We start from the raw sequence: 20,093 nt of genomic DNA, 5'->3' as shown, positions 1-20,093 counted from the left end.
TTTATTGCCTTTTTTCTAAACTGTTCATAAAAATGTACAGTGTAGTCTTTGCTTTTCTCATGAGTGTTAGCCACAATTAATAACTTATCAGGTTTTTAGATGAAACAAGAATAAACCAGTGTTGCAAAATGACCAAATATAGAATAAATCGTTAAATTGTTCAACGATATGTATATGTTCCAGACAGTTTGATTTCAAGTATAAATGTCAGAAAAAATGTTTACAGCTCATAAATTGCAAAAAATGACACAAATTCATCATACATAAAGTGACGTGACTTAAGGGATTTAACAGCCTTCTATTTATTTCACTTGCAGGCATAAGTAACCTCATCAAAGCAAGGTCTAAATTGCTGAAAGTAAAGTGTCTCATGCAAAACAAGAGGAAACGGTTTTCCTTGAGGAGGCAGGGCTGCTTCAGCAGAGCGTCGTCCCTAGCAACGCCCCTGGTGACGGAAAAAATAAATAGTTACGTTTACAGGATATTTACTACTAAACTATTGGTGATAAATTAAGTGTGTTGTTTTTATTTTATATTTTTAAATAGCAAGATTTGTCTGAATCTTTTTGTTGAATAGTTAGTGTAAATACAGTGCAGTGGTGAAAGCCTAAATGACATTGCACTGCTTTTCGGTAGTGTCGTTAAGCTAACAACGCAGTCATGAATCGGCAACTATGGGCCTCCTCCGGGTGACTTGACACCTTCGGTCGCCGAATGCACCGTCCTTGAGTTTACGGTTGATCCCGTTTGAGATAATGGCTTAAAGGTAAGGGTGTTCTGACTCGAAACCTAAGATAATGACACCTAAAAACGAAGCCTCGCAGTTAAATTATCGGAGAACGCTCGGTCTAAATCATGAGGAGGACGCGGTCCCGCCGCCAGCTGGCGTGGATAAATAAATGTCACGTTTTAGCTACTGGTTTGGGTCGCATTTTGTTTATGCTAGCATGTAAAAAAATATATAGAGTTGTTAGCAACGCGAGTGGGACTGAGCTAGCGGATTTGTATGCGTGCTAAGCGAAAGACAGACACTCTAGTAAGTAGCACGCATGAAGCCCCACAGACGGAACATGTTAACGGGAAGTTCTACGGATGCGCTAATTACCCGCGGCTCTGACATGACTGTTATTTCTGCCAGGGGCTAATGCGCGTTTATGCTAACATCAACCGCCGCCAGCTGCTCTCTGGACTCCCGAAAGGCCTGTTGTAGCCGGTCACCATCGGGTTGTTGTCCTGCACTTTGAGACCTTTGTCAGCAACGGAGAATAGCCTCATTTTACCCCATAATCTTTGACATTTAGCTTAAGAGGAGGCGAGAACTTTAATTTAACAAACCAGTTTCCATCATGCTTATAAGGTAGTTCAGGTACAGACTTGTTTTGTCTCAAAAATGATCAGCATCAATTGTATAAAGTGTAGATTCACATTAAAACACAAATTTGAGATAAAACCATTACAAATACTATTGGCAGCGTGTAAAACAAAATTGATTACAAGAAGATGGATGAACAGGTGCAACCCACATTGGAAGATTGGGTTGAAATTGTTCAAGAAAGATGCAAGATGGAAAAAATGACCTATCGGTTAAGTAATACAATTTGGCATCGATGGATTATAGTTATTACTCTTGTGATAGAAGATTTTTTTTGACAACTTGCATTGTTAAATCACTTTATTTCCCTCCTTTTTTAAATGTTATTTTTTACTTCTTTCTTAAGAAAGTGACTTGGTATTATATTCTATAATTATCTTTAGTATATTTTAGTTTTTGAATGAAACAATCATGGAAGGACTCTGGTTTAAGAGCTGGTTTAAGTGATTGTTCATCTCCAATAGCTTTTTCTGTAGTCAAATACAAATAAAAGAAAATAAACTATTAAATTATCTGAATGTAAATATTAATACCATTCTTTAACTACTTTCTTTATCTTTTAGTTATTCAACTATCGCATGTGGCTTCTCTGTAAACAGGTCTGCCGTATTGGTACATAAATAAGCCTAAGTAATTTGATTACATATTTATTGATTCCTGCCAGCCCAGCCTCTTCACTTGGCCTGAATTAAACTTCCCTGTGAAGCAGGAAAATCACTGCAACATTTCCAGTTTCTTTTCTTCACCGTAGACTATCTTCTTTCAGAGTTTCCGGTGTCAGGATGAGCATATACTGGCTTTAATGTGTGGCTGTTTAAGAAGTCCCGTCTGAGGATACATCTCCTTTCTCCAAGTGTAAGACGAGCTTCCATACGTTTTAAATCTCAAAGTGCTTTATGGTTTACTTGTCTGAGCTTGCTAATTTCCATACCACTCCCTCTTTAGCTCATCAGCTGCAGTGTAGGTTCCAGTGACAGGCAGCCATGTTTTGGAAGTTTGACTTGCACACATCTTCTCATCTGGAGGCCTTGCTGGACAAGGAGGATGTCACACTCACAGAGCTTATGGACGAGGAGGATGTGCTGCAGGAGTGCAAGGCCCAGAACAGGAGGTCTGTTTTTGCTTTGAGTCTTTGTTGCTCTAAACCCTAAGTGCCTGCACTGACTTGTTTTTTTAATGCATATATTCTCTTGATGATGATTTAATTGCAGACTTCTCCTGTTCCTTTGCCAAGACAACTGCATGCAGGAACTAGTTCGCCTGATCACAACAGAGCCCCCTGCTGGTGCAGAGGAGACGAAGCGCTTTAAGTGAGTTCTGCTGAGGAGAAAAATGCTGAGCTGGTAAACTGGTTTTGCTGGTGCTGCACTATATCATATCACTTCCTTGCTATTTCACAGAACACCTCTGACTTTTAAAGAAAACATGTATGTGTGCACCTAGTTCTCACTGCAGGTTGTCTCCTATTTATTTCATACAGGTACTCAAATATAGCGTGTGAGTTGCTGACATGTGATGTGGGAATGATCAATGAGAAGCTGGGTAGTGATGAGTCTCTCCTGGAAACTCTGTATGCCTTCCTCGAGCAGCCATCGGCACTAAATCCCCTCCTAGCATCTTTCTTTAGCAAGACGATTGGAAACCTCATCACGCGGAAGACTGAGCAGGTATACACCGACACATTTGTGTCTGAAAATCAGAAGGTGACAGCTTCCTACAGGTGTTGCTTTTGTGTAATGCAAGCTGAGGGGGCAGGATAATGATAAGACAGAAGTTTGATTTTTTTTTTTAGGAAAACCAACGTCCAAATATACTCTTTTACTATATGAATAGACTAAAAGATGATTGGAGTGGGACTTCATAGGATATGAGGAGGGAATAAATGATACAGAAATGGGATTTTTTTACTCCTGGTTTCATTGGTTGACAAAATGATTCCCGTTTGCCTTTTTTGACATTGTTTTCTTTGATTTTTGTCTTGTTTAGGTTATTAGTTTCCTGCGGAAAAAGGATGGGTTTCTTTCGTTGGTCCTAGAGCACATCGATACGTCGGCCATGATGGATGTTCTCCTGCGCCTTATCAGCTGTGTAGAGCCGGCGCCTCTTCGTCTGGAGACTCTGATGGTATGTGACAAAGAAGCTTTCTATTCCCAGCTTTACAACAGTTTTTTTTTAATCCACTTACTGTATAATCTCACATATCTTTTGTTAATAGTGGCTTAATGAACAGAAGCTGGCCCAGAGACTCATAGAGCTCATTTATCCTGGGAAAGACGAGGAGGTGGGAACAAAAAATGATTCTAAGGCAGGATTTGTATTAGATTCTCCAAACTAGAAGGTTGTCAATCTTGTTTTTTTTTTTTTGTCCCCCCGCAGAAGCAGACAAACGCATCTCAGACTTTGTGCGACATTATTCGGCTGAGCAGGGACCAGGCTGGGCAGCTTCAGGAGATTTCACAGCCCGACCCTCTGCTGACTGTGCTGGAATCGTGAGTCCAGGGAGAAGCCCGTTCACGCATCTTTCTGAACGCAGAGGTCAACGTGGCGTTGTGTTTCTACAGGCAGGAGTGTGTTGAGCAGCTGCTGCAGAACATGTTCTCAGGAGAGAAGAGCGAAAGCTGCATTGTTAGTGGGATTCAAGTGTTTTTGACATTGCTGGAAATACGAAGGCCCATGTGAGTGACAGACTGAATTACTTTTAATGTCAGTCTTCTTTACATTTACATTCTTTGTTATTTATATCAGTTTGCATTTCTCTGTTGCTGGTGTTCCTTAATGACATGCTTTTTTATCTTTTGGTATGACAGGGTGGATGGGATGATGGATGCCCAGGCGTTTGAGAGGAGTTACACTGTTAACAGCAGCATTTTACTGGCCATCCAGCCACACCTGACTCATTTCCACCAGCTCCTTCTGGAGCCACCTAAGGTACATTTTAAGGAATAATCGTAAAAATGAGCCATAACTACTGGGGGATCACACGTATTTAAAAAAAAAAAAAAAAAAGCAAGTATTTTTTCTGAATCATACAGCCCTTACAAATAAGTAAAATCTCTTTATATTTGGGGATTTTTTTCTTTAACTAAATGGGGTAAAAAAAAGAAAGTTTTACCAATTTTACCAAAAATTCTGTTTACTAAGAAATGTTAGATTTTTTTACCATAAAAAACTTTCCTCATAAGAACATTTTTCTTGCAAGACAAAAAAAGATGTTTTTTTTCTTGAATCAAGGATCTTTTTACTTTCTTAACGTTCAGTTTTTGCAGCGTGCCTGAACCATTTATATGGAGAGAGAATAGTATCACCCCGATTTGTGTGTAACATTGGATTTGTGTGTTTAACTCTTGATTTGTCTGTGCGTAACTCTTGATTTGTGCGTAACTTTGCATTTGTACGTGCGTCTTTCTTGATTTGTAACCCATGCAATATATTTTGTGCATCGGTACAAAAATTATTAAATAGAAAAAAAAAAACACGCACAACTTAAAATAGCAACAGCTTGAAACTATCTATATGCACAAATCTTTAAAAACTACGAACGAATCACACACAAAACCACATATACACACAAATCTGATGTGACTCTTCACGTCTCTGAGAAAAAAAAAGATTCATCCTTAAGTGATGCGTTTAAGTGTTGCTAGAATGCTGGGTGATCAGAGTTTTCTTATCAGCCGCTTTGAACTTAGATTGTGAATATTATCTGGTAAAAACTTGACATTCTCCACTTACTTAAACAGATATTTCAGATAATTAATATAAAAAAGTCTAAATATGTGTTTCTGAGACACATAAACCCTTTAAAAATATTTAAACATTTAAACGCATCACTTAGGGATGAATCTTTTCTTTCTCTCAGACATAGTGTCACATCATGTTTTTTTTGTGTGCGTAACAAGTGATTCTTTAAGATTTGTGTGTTTTAAGAAGTTGTAACTTTAATTTGTGCCTTTTTAAATTGTATTTGAGTTTTGTAAACTTTGTACTTATGGATAAAATGTATTGAATGAGTTACAAATCAAGAATTACGCTCGCACAAATCGGGGTGATACTATTTTCTGTCTATACATTTACTTCCTCTTTTCTCGTCTTTAAATATATGGATTTCTAAAGTCAAAATCTTGAATTCATTTGCTTTTAGAGAGAGCCTATGCTGACCACTTTAGGTGTTCTGGAGGAGCCGCTGGGTAACACGCGTCTGCATGTAGCCAGACTAGTGGCTTCTCTGCTTTACACCAGCTCTGCCAGCCATGCAGTCGTAGCACAAGAGCTCTGCAGACTCAACACTATGGATGTCCTTCTGGTGAGACAGGCTTTTTTAACCACAGTTTTATCATCTTAAAGAAAGCATCAATTAACCATTTTGCGTTTTTTTAGGACTTGTTTTTCAAGTATGTGTGGAACAACTTCCTGCACCTGCAAGTGGAGCTGTGTGTCGCTGCCATCATCCGGCCTTGTGCCCACGAAATGAGGCTTCAGCCGGGTTTGGCTTCCAGTGACAAGTGCAAAACTCCTCAAGAAGGATCCAAAGATCAGACTTTGGCTGAAGACCCATCCTCTGAATCTCCCAGCTCCTCTGAAAACCCTGCACACAACTTGATGGTGACCCATGTAGGTTATTCTGCTTGTTTAACAAAGGAAATAATAATGATGTGACTCTAAATGAGAGAAATGTTTCCGTCTTAAAAGTTGTTCCAGCACTGCCACCTTGTCCAGAGGATCCTGGAGGCTTGGGAAGAGAATGATAAAAACCAGTAAGAATCTTTCAGATGCGTTTGAAGCTATTCCAGCAGATCTGTCACTGTAATTGTGTATTTTTTTTGTGTTTTTGAAGGTCAGAAGGTGGGATGAGAAGGGGGTATATGGGACACCTGACCAGGATTGCCAACACAGTGGTCCACAACCTGGAGAAAGGTCCTATCCACACCCAGATTAGTAACCTTATATCAGGTTTGTGGGAGGCTCAGTTCTTTTACAGAAATCCCCATCCCACATACATTTTTAAATGTATTTTTATTCTTTGGTGTAGAGCTGCCAGAGGACTACAGAGGGCGCTGGGAAACCTTTGTGGAACAAACACTGTCAGAAACCAACAGAAAGAATACCATCGACCTGGTACGCCCAATGGCCATGCAATGTTTGTGCCGTGGTTTTTTTTTAACTGTCAATCAAAAATGTGGAGTTTGTGTTTCTGCCTTTAGGTTGGAAGTGGAAACCCTCGACCTTGCTCGGAAGATGATATGGAGAGTCCTTTCCCCAAAGAACTGACAGTACAGCAGGTACTGTCACTCAAGCAGTCGCACATTGAAACCATTTGATTTTTTGTTGGTTATCCTTTATTTGACTGACATTTCTTGACGTGTGTTCATAGGCTTTTTCGGACTATCAGATCCAGCAGATGACTGCTAACTTTGTGGATCAGTTTGGCTTCAATGATGAGGAGTTTACCGACCATGATGACAGCATTGGGTATGTTTTGTGAACATTGATTTTTTTATATAACTACCAAATGAAGATGATCTGCAGGGATGAGAGGCGCTGGACATTGTAGCTCCTCTACACATTGACTTATTGTGTAAAATCATTTAATTAGCAAATTATCAATGACAAAAATGCATATTTTACTTTGCACAAAAGTGAACAGAAGCTTTCCAAATGTGATAATTACATATTTTTTCATTGTTTTCTTTAAATTTTATGCTGGCTGGATCCTTTTTGTTTTTCAGAGCCACGTTTGACCGGATCGCAGAGATCAACATTAACATTGATGCCGGCCAGGACAATGTGAGATGTTCACACGTTTCTTTTGATCACAATGTTTAGTCCTAAATGTTTTTTTTAACCACAAGGGGGCAGAATAATCCCTCCCAGCTGACAGGACTGATGTGGTCTTGTTTGTGTTTGTGTTAGGCTAACACAGCTGTGTTTGAGGCCTGTTCCAAGGAGAGAATTCAGCCCTTTGATGATGACGAGGAGGACATTTGGGAGGAAAAAGAGATCAACTATGCAATACAAACTAAGTCGAGGAACAGGTAAACGCCAACCTCAGATTGTTGGTCCTTTTGCTGCCTTCAAATTGACTCATAACAGTGTTTTTTATGCACTCGGTTTGTTATTGTTTAAGGTTTGGCGGCTCACAGTCCTCCCAAAGCCAAGCAGAGAGTACTTGTCAGAGGACGGCAGCTTCGAGCACTGAGGCCCCAGACAGAGAAGCATCCTCTGATTCTGAGGAGGAGGAGCGTAATGATGATCTGGATCCTTTTTCAAGTCAAGAGCAGACAGAAACTGCAAAGAGTGGGTTTCTCTTCTCTGTTGTTATTGTTTTCTTTCATTCTGGTTAGAACTAAACCAGATTTAAACTTTTTTTCCCCCCAGGCGTTGGCTGGGTTGCAGACTTTGGAGAGGTGAACTCTACCGCTCCTGCAGCCGGAGTTCCATTTTCCCCATGGGACACTCCGGTCTCCCAGCCAGCTGCAACAGAAGCCGAGGATAAAGGCTGGGCAAAGTTCACCGACTTCCAGCCGTTCTGCTGGTGAGTTTGGCCTTTGTCAGAAAAATAACGAGCAGTTAAGAAGGTCTGATTCTTCTGTGGTTCTGATTCAGTTTTTAAGGAACTAATTTCAATTTCAATAGAAAAGTTGTTGAAAAACCTAAAATATAGAGAAAAGTACCAGCAGCTCTTAGACTCTATCTTACATTTTTGTTCATTTAAGAAAAGTTCTAAACATTGATTGACCGTAAAATGCTCCTTAAATTTTCTTTGAAGATTTTAAGAAACACACTTAGTATATTTAATGGTATTCAACCTTCACGAGTCTCCATCATCTCAGCCAATCACATCAGTTGGTTAAAATGACGTAACAATGATGCCAACCCGCCAGCCGTATAGTTCTCATTCAAAATTAAATGTGAAGGATTTATAAAAAGTGATTAATGGCTTTTAATGATTTGGTTTAAAACAAACATAGTAAAGGTTATGGCACATAATTGTGATACCTTTTAACATTCTATAGACTTTGGTGGAGAGTCTCCTGGTATTTTTTAAACCAAATATATTACATTAAATTATTTTGACCTTTTTTTTGCTTTGTGTTTGAATTTTTATGCTTTATACCCTTTGATCTTTCTTATGAAATATATTTCTAAAAAGTATGTAATTTTTTTATTTTTTTTCTTTATTGAAATATTTTTTACTTTCATTTAGAATTTAGTTTTTTGTGCAGTTTCAGGTGGAATTATTGGCTAGTATAATAAAAAAAATCTGTAAAAGAGAAAAAATAACAAAGTTGTGGGTGTAGAAACAATAAATGCTAAGCTTTACCTCAAAAAATTGTTTTAAAGGTTAATTATTAGAGCAAATTGTAAAATATAGTAGTGAAAACCACTCAGTAAGACCTTGACTACTGAAGGTTAAGGGATGCATATTATGCCAATGCATGTAATATCATTTTTAATTAGAAATTGACCCAGGTTTTCTCATCTGCATGACTCTTGGATGTGTGCAGCTCTGAAACAGGCCCCCGATGCAGCTCTCCTGTCGATTCTGACCTGAGCGGATCAGAAAATGTCAAACCAAACCCCAACCGTAAGTTTATCTGGAATTCTGTTGTTTTTGTGCTTCTTTTTGAGCTTAAAAGTTTGATTCTTTAAGTTGTCAAGAAAAAAAAAATCAAATTAATACACTAGTTAATATACTATTTTTTATTGTTTTATGATTGTTTATCGGGATTTAAAAATGATTCAAAGTCTCTGCAGCTTGTGTGTGGAGCGCTTGTGTGGCAAGAAAAGCTCCGCTGGTGGCATCAGACAGCTCCTCCTCCAGTGGCTCTGACAGTGACGACGAAGACCGCAAGAAGCAGTCCAAACGCAGCGAGACGTCCACCACGGAGACCATCACCACAGGTGCCGGCAAAGAGACCATCCGGCTCACAGTGGACACCAAAAACGAGAGGGCAGTCTTCAGCAGGTACAAACAAGTGCTGTGTTTATCCTGTCTCTCACAGTTGTTTCAAGTGTTTACTCCAGAAAAGCTTCCTTCCCTCTGCCCAAACTTCCTGTACAGAACTCCTGTTACATCCTTACTCTCTTTCTCTCTGATATAATCCTCCTACTGTGTGTTCCCTCCTCTGTCGCCTCCCTTGATTTCAGAGTGTTCAGACCTGCACTCAGACGGTATGTTGTTCTTGAGGGGCCTGCGCGTGTGCAATGCTCTCATGATTCAGTGCAGAAAAATCCAAACCTAACCCTGTAACTCCTGGCTCTTAGATCAGCTGCAGGACTGTTTTTTAAACCTGGTTTACCCCAGACGATGAAGGTGGTAAACACTGTTTTTTCCAGTCAGAGCCCCCCCCACTAACATTTTGATCAGATAGCATGCTATGAGTTGATACAAACACATCGACTTTCTAACAGATCGGTTCATCTTCAGATTACTAACAGTGCACTGAAGAGCATGGGCTACATGATTCAAATGACCCCAAAGAGTGGCAACAGAACAGATCCTCCCCCAGGTGTGACAGTGGAGCTCAGTGGATGCATGAGCATTTAAACGAGTTCTTACATAGAGGGAAAACTGCAGACAACATGGTCAGCCAGAATCCAAAACCAGCTTTTTTTTTTCCTTTTGAGAACGTCCACTATTTGGTGCAGATGTTATTCAATTTTGTTTGTTTGTTTCAGTGAAGCTGACAAAGTGCCAGCAGACGGCCCGTCAATCGCAGACACAGAAAAAGACAAAGAAAAGAAGCATGGAAACTGTTCCAGCCCAGTAACAAGTACAGCTGAGCAGCCAGCTGCAGCCACACAGTGAGTGAGTGAGTGCTTTTCTTACTATTTTATACATCCACCAAGGTTATTTTTACCTATCTGACCTTAATTTATAGTGATATACTCTAAAAAGATTCCATGTGAGGTGCTGGTTTTTTCTCTTCCATCTGTCATGATGCATATTTTTTATTTTGTAGTTCATTATTTAAATATATAAATTTTATTACATTAATAAGCTAACAACTACAACCAAGTTCTATTCTGGAACATTGCTAAATCCTCTCTCTTTTCCCTTTTTTCTGCACAAAATTAATACAAAATGACAATAATGTCAGACATAAAAATAGAGGCATAACACAAGCAAGTGTGTAGTATTACTTAACATCTCCTTCCTTGCATTCTCTGCATTTTTTTTATTATCATTTTCATCTCTAAACAGAAGCATCAGAAGTATTTTTGCTTCATTTCCCAAACAGCATAAATACTTGGTTATTTCACAGCAATAGAAAGGAGAAGAGTTAACAACCACTGAACTAAAAGTTCAATAAATAAACTGTTCTGGTAGAGTGGAACAGTCCATGTTAATGTGCTTGTGACTGATTATTCCAGTTTTTGCAGAGAAGCCTTCATTTCCTAACACTGAAGGCTTGGTTTTTACATTTTGTTATTACACATTAGAGACTGACAGTTTTTCGGGAATCCCATGAGTCACAGGATTCCTGCGGGATTCCAGTGGGATGGGAGTCTTCTCTTGCCGTTAATCACAGAACCGGGATGGGATAAAATTCTTACGGGAGTGGAAACCAACTGATAAGAACGGTGACAAGAAAAGTTTTATTGTGCAATATAACTCAATTGAAAAAAGTAACTACATTACCCAGAATCCATCAGTCATGGATTCTGGGTAATCCTTGAAATCTCAAGTCCAACGATGATATATATTCACATATTCATATAATTAACTCTTCTGTTAAATCAGAGAGCTGCTAGGGAAGTCAGATATTAAAGACAAAAATATACGGGATGGGATGAATTTGATCGAGAGTGGGAGGCAGATTACCAGGAATTGGACGGAATTATTTTTAAAATTTTTTGCCTGGGAGTGGGATAGGACAGGAGTGAAAATCCACTCCCATGTCCTCCTCTATTGCACACATGACAAGGTTGTGTTCAGGGCGACAAATTTCCCCTCCTTCACCAAACACCAGCGCTTTGAGCTGCGATGCATGTAAAGCACTTTTTATAAATAAAGCTTGATTTGACATTTAATGAGGTCCCCTTTCAAGCGTACTGTTGTCAGGTCCAGATAACGGCTCTGTGGCGCACAACTGTTCTGTTCCCACGAACGGAACCAGAACAACAGCAACAACCGAACAAACAAACCTCACTTTCGGGTCGATAACTCTGGCACAGAACAGATAACGTGCTGTCAGTCGACAAGGTTTAATGCTGGTGTTTGTTATTCAGAACAAGGCCTGACTGTCAGCATATACACTCAACAGAAACACACACTGTTCTTGTTCACACTGTTCATTTTGTGTCTCATCCTGGTTACAGTTTCTCTGCTGTTAGGAGTTTTCATGGATGTAAATCATTTTTAAAATGCTGTTGTCCTTGTGCCAATTTTTAATACTTTAAAGTTCTGAAATATATTGCTTTACAAATGTTGCCCTTTTAAATAAAGTTTTGACATTTTTTATTTAAATTAAGGCATTTAGTAGAAGGTCAAATAGTTAAAAAAAAACTTAATTTCCATAAAACATTGTTTTTCTGGACCTTCTTGTTCTAAAAGGAATAAACAAATTTCAGCAAAATATTTATCTTGTGTTGTTTTGTTTACTTGCTCCTTTATGCTCAGTTATTTGTGTAGCCGTTAGTGTGAAGACTGTAGAGCGCATCTGAACTTTGTTTTATTGTCCTACAGGAGGATGTAGTCGCCAGCGACGGGACTGGCCCGACCATGCAGCTAAAGAAGACGCCACCATCCCTCCATCGAGCACACAGCCACCCACCTCTGCTTCCTGTTAGCAGTCCTCCAATGACCTTTTGTTGTGTCTGTAAGTTGATGGAAAACCCTCATTTATGTGGGAACCCCCTCAAAAAAAAAAAAAAAAAAAAAAAGTACTTTTGATTGTGTCAGAGAGATGAGACATGCCTTCAAAAAAAATTGAAATTTGACATTAAATCAAGTTATGGGTACGATTCCCGGTAATTTTTCTAACACAAGATTTAACTGTTTACAAATTAGTAATCTAATAACTAGCAGTCAAGCTTGCAAAACTATAACAGTTCTTTTTTTGTATTAAATGTAAATTCTGCTACTTTTCTTCATGCTGTTTAAATCATTTCAAATCAATGTTTTAACTTGCACCATTTGGAACAAACATGCTCCTTTTCTTTACTCAGAGCGTCATATTTTGAAAGAATCACGTCACTTCCTCTTCTGAAAGACTAACGTAGTTTAGGTGTGTGTGTGTCTGAGCTCCGTCTGAGATGAGCGCATTCTCAGGTTAAAGGCAGAAAGCACACCTGTGTGACACACAGCACGCACACAATTCCGTAGACCTGCGTATGTATAAACAGCCATACCTGCAAACACATGCAAAAAAAAAAAAAAAAAAAACGATCTGGTGGGGTGAAAAACAAACAACAGTGATGACGTGCACAGACCAGTTCATCCCACCCTCAAACGCTGTTTAAATGTAATATTGTGAATTTGAACCTGTATTAGGTTGTGGTTTATTCTTGGTAATGCATAAACATAATATAAATGTAAACAGTATATATACATTATATCTATTTTTGGAATAAATCCAATGTACGGAACGGAGGTTGTTTTGCAGGTTGCTCTGTGTGTGTGTGTGTTGTTGGAGGCAATAAGGATGTGTGTGTTTTGGTTGTTAGGTCAACATGAGTTCCTGTTATTTTTTATTTTTATTTTTTTTGCTCGAGCCCTTTCTACATGCAGGTGTGAGAGTGAGCACGTCGTGTGTTTCGGTTGTCTGCAGGATGTCTTCCATAAAGTTTACCTTAAAGGATATTTATCTGCAGATTACAGCTCAGGTTGTATTGTACGTTCAATCAACAGTTTACTTCCCAAATTTAGTCAATTATTGGTCAGTCACTTCCTGCCATTCGCCCGTTTACAGAAGCAATATAGGTTAGATATTTTTAAAACAGAATTTCCCAGTTATTACAGTTTTTTATGTAACACATTTCATACACGCGAACACTTTTAACTCTTTAAGAATTAGTGTTTAAATACAGATCATAACATTCAAATTTAAAAGAGTTGATAATTATCACTTCAACCATAAAATGGCCTGAGCTGTAATAAACCGGAAGTATTCTCTAAATCGGTGTGCCACACACTCACACCTTCCTCACCTTCTTTCTTCTCATCTCTCTTTCTCAGGGAAGGAGTTGACTTTAGTTGCATCAATGACTATGAAATGATTTACTTAATTTATTTTCAAAGCACTTTTTTGAACAGGCACTTTTGATTTGTATGCGACAGTATAGCCCTCCTTGTAGTGGTGGGAGAAGTTTGACTTGAAGGAGGGAGCATGTAGATACTCTAGGTTTTTGTTTTTTAATGCTTTCTGCCAAAGTGTGTCTTCCCAACAGGATTACAGCTGAACTTCATATCCGCAGTAGTTTCTGGTCATACAGGTGTAGAGTTCTCAAATACAGTTTTTGATCAATCTTCCACTTTTTTTGTAATATAGAGTGTGCACTAAGACGAAGGCTTTAAAGTTTCATCTTGGATGACAGTTTTTGCTTTAATCAGTTTGAATCAGAAAGCAACTTTTTTTTAAAGTCAGAAGTAGAAAATGAGAGAAATACTTTTTTTTTTTTTTGTTTTGACAAGTACAGGGTTTCCCCTCCTTCACCAAACATAAGCACTGTATCCTACTGTGTGTGTGGATTGAGGGCCACATGGTGTGGGTTGTAGTTACGGGTACGTTGCAGCACTAATGGCATGTGGTACAGTAAGCTTTAAGTGCCATTAATTTGGATAAAGCTGGATTCTTAAAAAAAAACAATAGGTTTTTAGGTTTCATTATTCATTGCCCGTTTTGTACGTTGAGGTATTTTCTTGTATGTGTGTGTGTGTGTTTGAAGATGTGGGGGGAATTCTGGGAAAGAGTGATGTAATGTCATTTTTTTTCTATGTGAAGTGGACTGATGCTCGTTTTATTTTGAAGGAGTAATGTGTCTCTTTCCTGTTGTCGGTTTAGCTTGTACATTCAAATATTGAACCTAATAAACGTGTCAAAACAAGCCGCCGTGTTCGTGTCACATTCAAGGTAACAGACAGAAGCAGGACTCGTTCTTTGGAGAATATTTACCTCAGGGCCAGGTGATGGGATGGATAAGGTTACTTCCTGGCTATAATGTTTGTCTCCTATGTGAACTCCTCCCTCGTATGACACCCCCACCTCCCCTACTGCAAACAGAAACCTCACTCAGATAAACTGCTTTAGGCACAGGTAAAAAAAAGAGTAATTTTCTTGTACTTCCTCCTACATCTTCAGTAGTTTTGATGCTTTATTACAACTCTGTCATCATGATGAACACATCTGTAATTGCTTTTATTTTTTATGCTTTTTCACACATGAAAGCCACTTTTAGTGCTTTCTTTTCTGAGCCCTGCTCTGAAAATAATTGTATGTGTACCAAAGGGGTGGGAAGAAAGAGGAAGGCGGAGTTGCGTTTTGTACTTTTATGGGTTGTGGAGAAACCTGCCTTTCTGCTCAGAGCTGGCAGAGGAGGAGCCTGTGTGCGGAGGGACTTAGACAAAGGAGGCATAAACACACCGACACAGGAGAGGGGAAAAAAAGAGAACTGCAAAGCTTCCCTCCTTTTTATTTTTTTTTTTTTGTTTTCGTGGGTCATTTGGAGAAGTGGAGGACGAGGTCAGCTGCGCTGGGAAATGTTCTCGCAGGGGATGTGGTTGACATATGCTGGCCATGGTGCGCGGACGCCTGCGTGTTAGTGCGCGTGGAATGGAAAAGTGGGGCGGCCAAGACAAACAGCTCCGCTCTTAGCTCCACGCCATGGGGGGTTGCCATAGTTACCCCTCAGCCACGAAGACAGAGAGCAAAACTCCTTGTGACATCAGCAATGACAAACCGTAAGTCTTTCACTATTCCACTTCTTTAATGATCACAAACAGGAAGCTTAAATTCTGATGAGACAAAAAAAAGTTAAGCGGAGTGCTGTCTGCACATGGTTCACACAGGAATGCAGTCCAGATAATGCCTGCGCGTGTACATATTTGTCCGATACTGTCAGTGACTGGATTCCTCAAAGCAGTACCACGTGTTCACAAAGACTCACAAGAGATGCAAGGAAAAGATGGACGAAATGTGGAAACGTTTTGCTCCTGAGTGACCTTTCAGCAGCCAGCTGGGCCGTTGCTTTCAGCCTCAGGGTTGAAAGGTAAAGGTGACCAGATGACCAAAAACACAACAGGATCCGCAGGGGAGAGTGTTTACACACAAACACAACATTAGGAGGACCTCATGGTGTAGCTGTGGACATTAGAGAGAGCTTACTGTAACACTGAACAGCCACTGTTTACATTCCTCCATGACACCCCCTCCACCGCCTCCACCCCTGGCCTGTCATTTCTGAGCTTCACCTGAAACAAGGATCTCTTGTTTAAATCATTAAACAGTCGTCTCCTGCACACACATTGGCACCAGCGGGGAGTGAAATCTCATCGAGTCGCTGCAAGTTATCAAGGTCAGGCTGTTCTGACTCCCAGCTGCTGAGTGTGAACACTTCAGAATTGTGCATGACAGCTGACATAGTGGCAGCAGTTGGAGACATTCCCTTGAATCCTGAGTAAATATAAATGTATATATGTATGTGAGTTTCAACAGAGTAGCAGCTTTCTTCTTTGTTGCAGCACACGCCTCTATTCTGCTTTAAATAAAGTCAAATCATGCTGACATGTCTGACTCAGCAGAGCGAGCTGGAAAACATCCGGCATTCCCAGTAGTTTTTCTCTCCTTTCAATGACCTCCTGCCTAAAAGAGGGGTGTCAAATTCAATCACACAAGGAGCCAAAATCCAAAACACACCTTAGGTCGCGGGCCGAACATGATACATATTTATTGAACACTCTAAAACTGAATTTTTAAAACTGTAACTTTTTAACATAATTATGAGCTGGATATTTAGCATGATTATGATTATGCTATTCCGAATGCTGTACACTAAATTTGGCTGCTGAAGATGCTAGTGCTAATAGCTGAAAATGGTACCTAAAAACGCAGAGGCTGATCGCTGAAATCACTGAAGCTAATAGCTGAAAATGCTGAAAACTTATAGCCAGCTAAAATATTAGCTAAATGCCAAATAAAGCTAAAAAAAAAAAAAAAAAAAAGTTAGCCAAAACAGCTTACGTGTAGCTGAAAAAATAGCTAAACTTCAGAATAACCTAAAAAACTGAAAAAGCCTAAATTGGCCAAAACAGCTAGCATGTAGCTAAAATATTAGCTAAACTTGAAAAAAAAACACCTTAAAAATCTTAGTAAATGCCAAAATAGTTCAAAAAGCTAGCAGAAAGACAATTTTTAAAACTTTAAAATAGGAACTTTTTAACATAACTATGAATAATAAAAAGGCAGGAATATTATTCCAGAATAAATCAATTTAAGCCTCAAATAACTTTCAATATTTTACTCTCCATAATAATATATTTTGTCGAAATAATACAAGTTAGAAATAAGCGCAAGATAATATCGAGCCATTAATAGCAATACAATAAAATGACCTGGAGGGCCGGATCCGGCCCCAGGGCCGTGACTTTAACACGTGACCTAAAATGTGTTTTCTGATGCAGGAAAGAAGCTGTCTTTAAGCAGCAATCCTATAGATCAGGGATCTGCAACCTTTACCAGTAAAAAGAGCCATTTGGACTCGATTTCTACTGATCAAAACCTTGAAGGAACTGCATAGTCTTACTAAAAATGTGGATTCATGACCTTCTGTTTTTTAATAGTAAATATGAATTACATCTATTTTTTGGCACGAAAATAAGCAAAAATATAAAAGTAACCTAGCATCTCTTAAAATGTAATTTTGCATATAAAATCTGTTGATTCTGGAGGTAGTGTTGAGCAAACAAGGATTCTTCAGGTCAACAGAGATGTAAAACCTAAATACTTCAGCCATCAATTCATAAATGTAACTAATCTAAATTAAATAAATGCTAATAAAGTAATCCTTAGTTAAAAAAAATGCTATTTTTTGTCTTTTATGTAGTTTTTGTTCTTATTCTCCTCTTTGTCCTCAGTAGTCTTACCTTGCGGTGTTTTGTTATTTTAGTTTGGGGTTGGGCCTTAGTAGTCTTAGTTTGCAGGCTTTATTTATTTATTTTTTTAGGTAGTTTTGGTCAGGCCAAGGAGCCACCATGGAGAGAAAAAAGAGCCCCATGTGGCTCTAGAGTCACAGGTTGCAGACCCCTGCTGTAGATTATCTTAGCTGCAATGTGGAAGTCTCCTTGTAATCTTCTCTCCTTCTCATTACCTGAGTGCTGCTGTCTCCCTCAGGGGAATCAACAACAATAATCAAGAGGAGCGCCCGTACCTGCAGGAGCCGTACGTGCGCCACCGGATCACAGACTCAGACATGTTGGCCCTCACGGCGCTGCCGCCTGGCGTCGACAGGGCAGAGTGGCTCGCCAGTAACAGTAAGTATTTCAACTTTTGCTCCCCAAAATACTTACGGCGAGCAGAAACCAACTTGTGTTTTTGATTACTTCCAGCTGTGGCTTTTTTCAAGCACATAAATCTGCTATCCAGCGCGCTGTCAGAGTTCTGCACCACCAGCACATGCCCAACTGCCTGTGGACCGGGCAACACGTAGGTTACATCTCTCTTAGTCAACTTCATCGTATCATTTTCCCAGAAACGTTCTTCCCCTTGTCTGGTTTCAGTTATTTATAGTACTGTGGACACTATAAATTACATTTTTGTGATTTATGTTATCTTTATGAGTAGAGGGGATAAATACGTCTTGTGCAATAAATCACAAATACATGTGTGAAGCCCCCAAACGCTTTACAACCTAAATTTACAATAAATAGGAGAACAAGTCTTCCCTCACCTCCTCACTTTGCCGTTCCTCCGATAATGTCTCCCGTTCTCGTGTGATATAATAAACAAGATTGTCTGTTTATCCAGAGCACTTGACAAAGACAGATTCTTCCACCTTTTCTGTTTGTTTATTTAATTGTTCAAACAGCCTGATGTTTGACTTTAAGCTCGGTATACAACAGGCTTTTTCCAGTGATCACCAATGCATTAAAGAGCTGAGTAAACAGCAGCCTGGTCGGGGAAAAAGCAAGTCCACCAGCTGAAAACCTCTGCAGGATTTTTGTACTATTTTCTATTTTAGTTGTATATTATTAAAGTTTTTTTTTTTTTTTTTTTTTACTTTTTTGGGGAAAATCCGTCATGATTTTAGGGTAAATTTCCTGCTTCAATGGTATATGTTTACAATAAACATTAGCCTGAAGGTCAGAGCTTGTGCTGGTTCTGGGTGACTTTCCCTACTAGAAATCCTGTAATAACCTAAACAGGCCACAGGGGGCAGCAGAGGAACATCTATGAGGAAATGCTCTATTGATGATTTTACTTACTTATTTTTCAGTCAATATGCTTAAAAAGGGATTTTTTTTGTCTATGGATGACATCACTTGAATGATTTTACCAGGGAGGAGTGGATTTGGTTTAATTTTGATGGACAAAAATGTGTATGAAGGTATTATGGGATGGTTTCATTTCACAGCAGACAAGTGAACAATTCTCAGCCTAGGGCTAGATCGAACTTAAAACTGCTTCATGAATCTGGGAGTATTTTAACTTTAAACTGTTTGATGGAGACAGATCCTTTGGTTAACTAACTTTTTTTTAAATAGTCAAGTTAACCAATTTAAATAGATTTTTTTTAGCCCAAGCGGGACATTAAGACCCACTCTGATGTGTATTTGGTGTTTTTAATGTTCTTGTGGCATTTTTCTCGTGATAAAGGACATTTATGAAGAAATTTAAGCTTTAAATTGCATTTTTTAGTTTATTCAAATCATTGTGAATCAGAATGCTGTTGGAAAAAATCTTGTAGGTGCTCCATTGTGATCCATCTGCTTATAGTAACTAAATCCATGTACGTCTTTTATGGGACTTTAAAAGAAACTAAAGCGATCAGTTTACTATTTTGTAGAGTTTTTTTTCTATTTTTTTAATAGAAAATTTAAACCCAAACTCTGGTCATCTTTTGATCTATTTTTAAAAGTGTTCCTAGTGGTCTCTTCATTATGATTATGCCGTTTTTAGCCATTTTTTTAATCTGTGTTGTTTTCTGGGACATACTGTAGTTTTGACAGTATTTAACTAGAAATTTGCCTCTGAGTTGTGGCACTGTTGGCGCGGAGTAATTCTACCCTTATTTCCCATCATCCATTTGTTTACACTGTCTTGCTAGCTTACAGCTTCTCACACATCCAATCTAACAATACCGGTGCAACAAAAACGGTGAGTCATATTGGAGTTATCCAGCCGCACAGTTTTTAGCCAGATACCAGCTCAGACGAGGAAAAGGAAGACGTACATGGATCTATTTGTCTGCAAGTGGATGCATCAGAATGGAGCGGACCATGAAGCTTGTGGCTTGCCGTAGTAACTTCTTCTTGCTCAGAAATGCAATTTTAGACTTAAATTTGTTTATATATTTTCTCCAATATTAGAAAAATGCCTAAAGAGCGTGTTAAAAATACCAAAAACTCAGTTTTCATTGTTTTTTCATGTATAGCTGATGTTTGTTTCTCCTCTTAGAAACGTTTTATTTCAAGCTAAGACGAACAACCAAACCAACACTTTTTTTAAAGAAGAAGTGATTAGAGTTCTGCATCTTACTGCCTCTCACAAATGACTTTCAGACT

The 20,093-nt window shown here is 38.9% G+C and overlaps 2 protein-coding genes across 7 annotated transcripts in view; both read left to right on the top strand.

Annotated features, from left to right (window-relative positions):
• Positions 1-445: 445 nt before the first annotated feature.
• On the top strand, positions 446-14,422 carry ppp6r2b (protein phosphatase 6, regulatory subunit 2b). 6 transcript variants are annotated; one of them, XM_036212414.1, is made up of 25 exons: positions 446-467; positions 2,139-2,227; positions 2,318-2,483; positions 2,584-2,682; positions 2,853-3,039; positions 3,359-3,496; positions 3,588-3,653; positions 3,749-3,861; positions 3,934-4,047; positions 4,180-4,300; positions 5,514-5,675; positions 5,750-5,983; positions 6,062-6,126; positions 6,207-6,322; positions 6,402-6,487; positions 6,574-6,651; positions 6,744-6,841; positions 7,099-7,156; positions 7,283-7,404; positions 7,497-7,666; positions 7,748-7,904; positions 8,878-8,957; positions 9,119-9,338; positions 10,052-10,177; positions 12,063-14,422. In XM_036212414.1, the coding sequence occupies exons 3-25, from the start codon at positions 2,356-2,358 to the stop codon at positions 12,070-12,072; spliced, it is 2,748 nt and encodes a 915-aa protein (XP_036068307.1). In that variant the 5' UTR covers positions 446-467; positions 2,139-2,227; positions 2,318-2,355; the 3' UTR covers positions 12,073-14,422. The 6 variants fall into 6 exon arrangements, with proteins under 6 accessions (XP_036068307.1, XP_036068309.1, XP_024136605.1 ...); XM_036212416.1 differs by lacking the exon at positions 446-467 and adding an exon at positions 487-766 and having other exon boundaries at positions 9,128-9,338; XM_024280837.2 differs by lacking the exon at positions 446-467 and adding an exon at positions 487-766.
• Positions 14,423-14,807: 385 nt separating this feature from the next.
• The window catches only part of LOC112151772 (MOB kinase activator 2), a 7,166-nt gene continuing 1,880 nt past the window's right edge, over positions 14,808-20,093 (top strand). Inside the window, exons 1-3 of the mRNA XM_024280839.2 lie at positions 14,808-15,275; positions 17,704-17,843; positions 17,919-18,015. Of these exons, the coding sequence (XP_024136607.1) occupies positions 15,199-15,275; positions 17,704-17,843; positions 17,919-18,015 (314 nt within the window). The 5' untranslated portion in view covers positions 14,808-15,198. The remainder of the gene's footprint in view (positions 15,276-17,703; positions 17,844-17,918; positions 18,016-20,093) is intronic.

This window comes from Oryzias melastigma, linkage group LG6 (genome assembly GCF_002922805.2).
Source record: "Oryzias melastigma strain HK-1 linkage group LG6, ASM292280v2, whole genome shotgun sequence".
NCBI lineage: Eukaryota > Metazoa > Chordata > Actinopteri > Beloniformes > Adrianichthyidae > Oryzias > Oryzias melastigma.
The sequence above is the reverse complement of the archived record's forward strand: the minus strand, read 5'-3'. Positions and strand labels throughout refer to the sequence as shown.